The following is a 9,213-nucleotide window of genomic DNA, read 5'->3' as shown; positions in this document are numbered from 1 at the left end:
AGTCTGTTTTGACGTTGGATTGACTTGTGACAATGGTTACCAATTATGAAGGTAGCAGAAAGGCATGTATGACACACCAACAATGTGTAACTTATCTATCACAAGAATGAAGAAATGGTGCTCGACAGAAAATGCACACAAGTGACACATTCACAACACATTATGGAGAGGACCCCCAATATATTTTTTTCTGTTTATGCATCATTTTTGGTGTAGATTTAAGAAATCTATCCCCTCCCCCCAACAAAAAAAACCCTGGCTGGCTCTTGAGAATCACAATAACTTTTCTATAACCCATCTCTACACATGCCTACCCATACTGTGAGAACTTCATTCGAGACCCTCCTCTAGGTTCCCTGCCATCCAGTATGGCAAATGGTTTCATCAAGGGTATTTTCAGTGGCGATACCTTGGTTTTGGAACATTATCCCCAAAGAGGACTGCCTGCTGCTCACTTTAATATTTTTCTTCACTAGGCACAAAACTTTTTATATCTCCAGACTTTTAAACTTTTGATGATTTTGTGCTTGCATGCACAGATCTTGCATATTTTACTGGTTTTCTTAAATCGCTGTTTTTTGGCTTTCTAAGTTTTGGTTATTGGTTGGAGGGGAAGGCGACTCTGTCATGCACATTTTACTGCTGCTTTTATAAATTTGGTATTTTAAGAATATTTTTATAGATCTTCTATTTTACTGTAAGCCTCACTAATTGTTTAATTGAAGGGCAGAGTGTAAATCATGAATATAATAGAACCTCAAGAACATGTCTTTGCAAGACAATGCCATACAGCTTTACTGGGAAGCAAGTCCCATTAAGCTCCAGTTTGAAGTATCTGGAAACAGTTAGGAGGAGGATTTTATTTTATTTGGACATGACAAGTTCATTAAACATTTACTACTCACTTAGCTATAATTTTACTAATTATGATTAGTGTTAGCATAATGGAAGCTCTTCAGTGGAGTAATTATGGCCGGTTCTGAAATGATCCAGCTCAGAGAGGATGAGTCTTATGCCAATTACATAACAAAAGAGCAGCGTAATTGTTCTGTAAGGGACAAAGGATGCTGTAGGCATATTTTAGGTCCTGAGGCAAAGTTACATTCTGTTCCTGTGAAATAATTAAGTGCACCTAGCCAAGCTGCAGTGCAGGTCTCACCTTGGATAAGCACAGCTGGCATCACTGGTCATTAAAGTGCCTCTGTGCAACACTTGTGTCTCAATGGCAGCAGCACCTTAGATGTGACATTCTGCTCATTCTTTAACAATGTACAAGGAGAAAGTGAGAGAAATTCCTGGGGAGAGAAGCCGCTCCCTTCCTCACCTGAATTCCTGTTCCTTTGCTGGCCAGGTGGCATGATAATCCAGTCTCTCCAAAGTTAATGCAACAGGGGTAACTCATTCTATTATTCTAGTTACAGGTAGGTAGCCGTGTTGGTCTGAGTCGAAGCAAAATAAAAAAATTCCTTCAGTAGCACCTTAAAGACCAACTAAGTTTATATTTTGGTATGAGCTTTCGTGTGCATGCACACTTCTTCAGATACCATTCATTCTATTATTATCACCATAAAAGCATTAATGCGCAATGGCAGTGAGTCAAGGATACATCCTGCCCCCTCTACTCCAATTAGTCTACAAAGTTCTTATTGTAATACTGTATTCATTGTACAACAGCCAGCAGCTCAACCCAATATGTTTATACTAAGAGGATGTCCATTCTTCCAACTTTACCTTTTCCCCATATCTTATTCTATGCTCTTAGTTTCAAGCGGCAGGGAGAGAAGAGGAGAAAAACATGTTAGAATTGAATAAACTAAAATCCAAAGGACATTGGTTCAGAGGGAATATCCAGGTCTAAAATTTCCCTTTCCCAAATACTCCCAAAACAAGAAATACTTGAATGGGTTTCTCATTCCCAGTCCTACTTCTAACATTTCCTCTTTACCCCAAATCCATATGTGACAAAAAACAACAACCATGCCTACAGAGTACTAAGCAGTACAGTAAGCCCAAAACATATGCACATTTAACTTGTGTGCATTCAGCTTTACATGCAAAAAAATTGTAAGATTTTTCAAAAGGGGGTGAAAAGGAGGTGGGCATCTGCGAAAAAAGATTTTGGCAATCCCACCCACATTGAATCCAATGTGTTTTGACTACATACAATTCTGGCTTCAGGCGTTACTCCTGGAATATACCGTAATCCCTGAGTAACTTGCAAGCTTCCTATACTAAGATTCTGGGAGAACTAGTGTGATGTAGCAAATAAAGAGAAACCTAGGACATGGAAAACTTGGGTTCAAATTCCTGCCGAGAGAGATTTGGGATCATTCCCTCCTAGTCCAACTTATCTCACAGGGCTGTTGTGGGGATAAAATGCTGGTAGCAGGAAATCCATATGCATTCCGACTTAACTGAAACACGGCCAGGACAAAATTGTATGCATGAATTATGAAGAAAAATCACTTGGCGAAGTGGGATGGCACCAGATAAGTAATACTAGGTACATTACATCCTTTGTCTTATGATGTGGGGTGTGAACTGAGGAAAGGAAACAGCATGTGTATGAAGTTGCCCGTTCTTTTTGTATAAACCAGGTGTGGAGAACCTTGGGCCCTCCAGATGTTGCTGGACTACAACTCCCATCAGTTCTAGCAAGATATAGTACCCTGTTTCTCCGAAAATAAGACGTAGCCATAAAATAAGCCATAGCAGGATTTTTAGGCATTCAAGGAATATAAGCCATACCCCGAAAATAAGGCATAGTGATAGGCGCAGCAGCAATGCCGGCCGCGGCAGGAGGGGGGGGGGAAATAAGACATGGCCTGAAAATAAGCCATAGTGTGTGTTTTTTTGAGGAAAAATAAATATAAGACGGTGTCTTATTTTTGGAGAAACATGGTAGCTGGCTCTGCCCCCATCCTGCCAGAGGAAGATTTGATTTTAAATTACAAAAACTAGATGCCTCAACTCCAAAATGCAGTAAGAGAAAACCGTTTGCAATACTAGACTAACTTTATTTGGAATCACCAAATAATAAAATCCATTATTACTTAGTAAGAAACCAACCCAACCTTCTGAATTTTGTTTTGCTTTCAAAGGTCTGAGCAAGATAATTATATCAGTATTGGTTAAAGCAAGAGTGGGGGACCTGTAGCCCTCCTGATGTGGCTGAACAAAAACTTGCATCATCCCCAGCAAGTATGGTCAATGGCCAATGGCCAGGGATGAATAGTTCAGCAACACCTGAAGGGCCAAAGGCTCTCCACACCTGAGTTAAAGCTTTCTGCAATTCCTCAGTCTCTGTAACAGGAAATACTCAAGCCTTAGCTGCTGGCCATCTTGCTCACATCAGTCTTTTAGGATCAATTTTCTCTAGGTGAACTAAAGGCTTTAGCTGCTCAGCAAAACTCCTCATGTCATCAGAAACTACGTCTTGTCCTGCTGGTGCTACAATGCTGAGCTCCACAAGATAAGAGAGGGACAAGGGCTCAATGTTATCAGTGTTTCCTGGAATCAGGATGCGGAAGATCTTGTACACCACAATCTTCATAATGCCCTTGCGGAACACGTGCCCCTTGGCAACAAACTCATGGTCCATGCGGAAGCCCATCTCCACCAGGAAGTCCGTCAAGTTCTCAGATGTGGCAATATCAACACAGTTGCGTACCAAGGCATGGCGGTTTTTGTCACCCATTTCTGGCTGCCCGAGGTACCGCAAGTGCCAGGGAGTGCCTGCTTTGTCCATTGAACGCCGAGTGCGGAGAACAAATGGGCTGGCCTGCTGCCCCTTGAGCAGGAACACCATCTCATGATCCAGAAAGGTCTCAGGTTCCATGTTATCACATAGGCCACGGAGTCGATGAAGGAGGCTCTCTAGGCTTTGATCCAAAACACTCCCTAGAAGGAAAAAGGAGGGATTAAGACAGCATCATCCTCATTAACAAATGGAAAGCATCCTACTGCCCTGACAGTCCAGTGGCATCATGCCAACATTAAAAAAAAAACACCTATGGCAAGCTGCAAATAGTACAATAGCCTTGCTGAAGGAACATGGATCAGAGAACCACAAAGCTCTTCACAAAAGATACAGCTAGAGTTTCCCCTTTGCAACAGGGGCCCTTTCACACATTTTTAAGTGAATCGGCCAATGAATAAGGCTCAAATGTGAAACAAGTGTTTGCTAATGCAGCTATCATGAAGGTACACTCAAGGTCAGCTCACTATCGAGTATATACTCTGTGACCAACTTAGGTTTGTGGTTTTATTTGTGGAAAGACCCTAGAGTTGTCCACTCACAATCTCAACAGTTGTTCTGTTTTTTTTAACTGTCCTGCAGCTATAAAAGGAAAACACCTACATTGCTAAAGAAACATATGTTCTTCCAGCAGAAGGTCATATGGAATGAATCAGATATTACTGTTAAGCCAAGTCTTGCCCGCGACTTACCTTGAAGTAAATATTCCATCATGTTAATAGTGCCTCCAGTGACAGGCATCATGGTGACGGGAGGGGCCTCCATGGTATTTTCTTCTCTACAAGCAGCAGGATCAATAAAGAAAACAAGCTGATCATTCAGGCTGAACCGTGATATAAATGTAAAAACCTAAGAAAGGCCTAGCAGGATCAGGCCAAAGGCCCATGTATTGCAACATCCTGTTCTCACAGTGGCCAACCACAGCACAGTTATTTCAGCAAAGCAGAACCAAAACGTATCCCCAGTTCAAACACCACAGGTGCCCCTTCTTTACCTTTGTTACTGTGTGATATAATACGGTCCAAATATCAATTGGAAGACAATGAATCCAGAGCAGGGGTTCTCAGATTCATGAGCTTCATTCAGGGGGTCCACGGAGTGCCTGTAAAAATACAATTAAAAACCATAAAGCATCAAAGACAGTGCATTATAGCAGCTACAGAAGGCAGAAAAATCATTAAGTGGTCTGCCAAGACCTTCAGCAGAAAAGGGGGGAGAGAATTAGGTTTAGAAGAAGCACTCCCTCACAGGGTCATGTTCTTACCTCCCCTGTGTGGAAGATGCATGAATCAAGGCCTAATTCCTCTTGCCCACCCCTACACCAGCTTTCCCCCCTAGCAGCAGGACAGGGAAGCAACCAACCTTTTCCCAGCTCAAGGATAAAAACACATGGCCTTGCAGATGTTGCTAGATTTCCATCTCCCATTAGCCCCAACCAGCATGGCCAATAGGAGCTGTCAACAACACCTGGAGAGCCAACAGCATCCCCATCCCAATCCTAAAATAAGGCAACCTGTTTGACAGACAAACTCCAGAATAACATCCCATAAGCTCAGACAATTCAGAGGCTCTCCTGGGGTTACTGACTTATATGACCATGCATCTGAAGTGAACTTTCCACAAGTTACTGTACTCATTGGCCTGACCAAGAACAATCACAAGTCATACAGCTCCATTAGGGTCTACAATACACTCCTAAGCAGGCATACTTGGTGGCAACTGTCTTTGATCCAGTGAAATTCCCTTTCATTAAGTAAGCATGCTTAGAATTGCAGCCAGCTTCTCCCACCCCCACTATAAAGTGCATATGTAAATATTTAATATTAACAGCTTTATCTTAATAAAAAAATTCCTTCAGTAGCACCTTAAAGACCAACTAAGTTTTTATTTTGGTATGAGCTTTCGTGTGCATGCACACTTCTTCAGATACACCGAAACAGAAGAGCCAGACCCTTATGTATATTCAGAGGGTGGCTCTTCTGTTTCAGTGTATCTGAAGAAGTGTGCATGCACACGAAAGCTCATACCAAAATAAAAACTTAGTTGGTCTTTAAGGTGCTACTGAAGGAATTTTTTTTATTTTGCTTCGACTCAGACCAACACGGCTACCTACCTGTAACTAGCTTTATCTTAGTTACAGGTAGGTAGCGGTGCTGGTCTGCTGTAGTCGAAACAAAATAAAAAAATTCCTTCCAGTAGCACCTTAGAGACCAACTAAGTTTGTTATTGGTATGAGCTTTCGTGTGCATGCACATGAAAGCTCATACCAATAACAAACTTAAAAGGTAAAGGTAAAGGGACCCCTGACCATTAGGTCCAGTCATGACCTACTCTGGGGTTGCGGCGCTCATCTCGCGTTATTAGCTGAGGGAGCCGGCATACAGCTTCCAGGTCACGTGGCCAGCATGACAAAGCCACTTCTGGTAAACCAGAACAGCACACGGAAACACCGTTTACCTTCCCACTGTAGCAGTAGCCATTTATCTAATTGCACTTTGACGTGCTTTCGAACTGCTAGGTTGGCAGGAGCTGGGACCGAGCAACGGGAGCTCACCCCGTCGTGGGGATTCGACCACCGACCTTATGATCAGCAAGCCCTAGGCTCTATGGTTTAACCCGCAGTGCCACCCGCTTAGTTGGTCTCTAAGGTGTTACTGGAAGGAATAGCTTTATCTTACATACATCCCTGTAGATTTTTGTAGAATGTATTGACAAGTAAACATCCATAGGGATTTTAAATACACTCAGCAAGGTAGCCAGTGTAAACAGAGAGCTCCTCCACACTTAACAGTAATGCAGAGGAGGGGAAGGACCATAGCTCAGTTGCATAGCATCCACTTTGCATGCAGAAAATCCCAGACTCAATCCACAGCTTCTCCAGGAAGGGTTGGGAATGACCCCTGGAGAGCCACTGCAAGGAAGAGTAGACAATATTGAGCTAGATGGACCAGTAGTCTGGCTCGATATAAAGCATTTTCCTATGTTCCTTCCTAGGGCTACTGCTGAAACACCTGCTGAAATTCTCTCTATTAAAGATGTAGAAACCCTATTCCCATTTGCATCTGACCACAGCGTACATACTCCAGGACCTTCCTTAATTTTTCACTTTATGTTTTTAAGTCGCTCTCTTAACTGATTTATTTATTGTGTTGTTGTTGTTGTTGTTGTTTATACCCCGCCCATCTGGCTGGGCTTCCCCAGCCACTTTGAGGGGCATATAGCGTATATAAAAAACATAATAAAAAAATCATGCATTAAAAACCTCCTGATACGGGGCTACCTTCAGATGTCTTCTAAAAGTTACGTAATTCTTTATCTCCTTAACATCTGAAGGGAGGCCGTTCCACAGGAAGAGCTCCACTACTGAGAAGGCCCTCTGCCTGGAATGTGGAATACAACAAAAAGAAGGCTGTAAACGTTCCTTATTTCACACCAGTTCCCCGTAAAAGGATTCCCTTTGTTCCAGAGATACGATCTTCATGTGGATTTTTTTTTGGGGGGGGGGGTGAGAGAGGAGACACCTCCAGTATCTCCTGAGAAGTCCTACTTATCCCAGCTAAATACTGTCCGAACTAACCCTCCGTCTGTAGGCCTCAAAGCCCCGGTCTCAATTAGTATCAGCGGCGCAAAACCCTTATCTCCGGCTCGGCTGAACTAGTAACTTCAGGCGGGGGATGTGCGCACGGCCTAGGAACAAAACTTCAGGTGTTGTACAGGGGGAAGTCTCCACCAAGGTGGAGAGGCACATTACCTGCAACGCTCTTCGCCCCACCGTTTGGAAGCACTTTTCCTTTTCTACCCCGCAAGTCAAGCAGCGCATGCGCGTTCCTCCTCCCCCTCCCGTGCTGTTCATGGGCATCGCCATCTTTTTCCTGACGTCATCGTACGGCACGTTCTCATTCATTCTGTATTCGCTGAAAGAAAACAACATCGCGCTTTGCGGTAAGAAAACTCCGCCGCGGGGAAAAAGTGACGTTGCCGCATTACGTTAAATATCTGCGCCGCCGAAAAGCAAAATACAAACCACACCGGATCCCTTCCCTCTTGAATTGCAGCTATGCGGTGTCCCTCCTGGGGTTAGGGTGCGTCTCAGGCTATGAACGATCTAGGACCAGTCTTTGGAAATCCTTCAGGCAACTCAGTTGTGGCGGGAAGACGGGGACGACTTACTTTTGAGCAAAATAAAAAAATTCTTTCCAGTGGCACCTTAGAGACCAACTAAGTTTTTCATTGGTATGAGCTTTCGTGTGCATGCACACTTCTTCAGATACACTCTGGAAAGAATTTTTTTATTTTGTTTCGACACGGCTACCTACCCTGTTTCTTTTGAGTTGTTGTTTAGTCGTCTTAGTCGTGTTCGGCCCTCCATGACCCCATGAACCAGAGCATGCCTTGGGAACTCTCACTTCCTTCTCCTTTTTTTATGTCCATGGAGTTTTCATGGCAAAATACTGGAGTGGGTTGCCAGTTCCTTCTCCATTCTTTTGAGTTGTTGTTGTTTAGTCGTTTAGTCGTGTCCGACTCTTCGTGACCCCATGGACCATAGCACGCCAGGCACTCCTGTCTTGCACTGCCTCCCGTAGTTTGGTCAAACTCATGTTCGTAGCTTCGAGAACACTGTCCAACCACCTTGTCCTCTGTCGTCCCCTTCTCCTAGTGCCCTCAATCTTTCCCAACATCAGGGTCTTTTCCAAGGATTCTTCTCTTCTCATGAGGTGGCCAAAGTATTGGAGCCTCAGCTTCACGATCTGTCCTTCCAGGGAGCACTCAGGGCTGATTTCCTTAAGAATGGATAGGTTTGATCTTCTAGCAGTCCATGGGACTCTCAAGAGTCTCCTCCAGCACCATAATTCAAAAGCATCAATTCTTCGGCGATCAGCCTTCTTTATGGTCCAGCTCTCACTTCCATACATCACTACTGGGAAAACCATAGCTTTAACTATACGGACCTTTGTAGGCAAGGTGATGTCTCTGCTTTTTAAGATGCTGTCTAGGTTTGTCATTGCTTTTCTCCCAAGAAGCAGGCGTCTTTTAATTTCGTGACTGCTGTCACCATCTGCAGTGATCAAGGAGCCCAAGAAAGTAAAATCTCTCACTGCCTCCATTTCTTCCCCTTCTATTTGCCAGGAGGTGATGGGACCAGTGGCCATGATCTTGGCATCATCATAGGGAGTTACTATTGAAACAGCCTAAGGAGAAATTCAGTTTTGGTTTTTAAAGACCGCAGGTGAAATGCTGAGTTTGGGCGTTGAGAAAGACACAGCTTGCAATGAACTTAAAAACAGGAATATGGGGAACGGGAATTGTTGGGGTGCAGAGCAGTACTGGGAAGGCAATGGACTTGTTGGGCCAAACCCACAAAAAACTATTCTGCGTCATGACATCCTTTCCAGGTTTGTCAGGCAACTGTATCTATTGCTTAGTTTCTGTCACTGTGCTGACCAAAAACAATTACT

General features: G+C 43.6%; 1 protein-coding gene across 3 annotated transcripts; it reads right to left on the bottom strand.

The window, feature by feature from the left end:
• Nucleotides 1-224: 224 nt before the first annotated feature.
• On the bottom strand, nt 225-7,687 carry MED18 (mediator complex subunit 18). 3 transcript variants are annotated; one of them, XM_060275770.1, is made up of 5 exons: nt 7,509-7,687; nt 7,038-7,137; nt 4,752-4,859; nt 4,450-4,535; nt 225-3,900 (listed from the first exon to the last, which is right to left on the bottom strand). In XM_060275770.1, exons 4-5 carry the CDS (start codon nt 4,520-4,522, stop codon nt 3,347-3,349), a joined length of 627 nt encoding a protein of 208 aa, XP_060131753.1. In that variant the 5' UTR covers nt 4,523-4,535; nt 4,752-4,859; nt 7,038-7,137; nt 7,509-7,687; the 3' UTR covers nt 225-3,346. The 3 variants fall into 3 exon arrangements, with proteins under 3 accessions (XP_060131753.1, XP_034973430.1, XP_034973432.1); XM_035117539.2 differs by lacking the exon at nt 7,038-7,137; XM_035117541.2 differs by lacking the exons at nt 7,038-7,137; nt 7,509-7,687 and adding an exon at nt 7,335-7,500.
• Between the last annotated feature and the right edge of the window lie 1,526 nt (nt 7,688-9,213).

The sequence above is a fragment of the Zootoca vivipara genome, chromosome 6, assembly GCF_963506605.1.
Source record: "Zootoca vivipara chromosome 6, rZooViv1.1, whole genome shotgun sequence".
NCBI lineage: Eukaryota > Metazoa > Chordata > Lepidosauria > Squamata > Lacertidae > Zootoca > Zootoca vivipara.
Note: the sequence above shows the minus strand (reverse complement) of the source record. Positions and strands in the feature narration are given on the sequence as shown.

Coding starts and splice junctions, on each gene's coding strand:
- MED18 (XM_060275770.1), bottom strand. CDS start 4,522: ATGGAGGCCCCTCCCGTCACCATGATGCCTGTCACTGGAGGCACTATT. Junction 3,901..4,449: donor GATGGAATATTTACTTCAAG/GTAAGTCGCGGG, acceptor TTTTCCTTCTAG/GGAGTGTTTTGGATCAAAGC.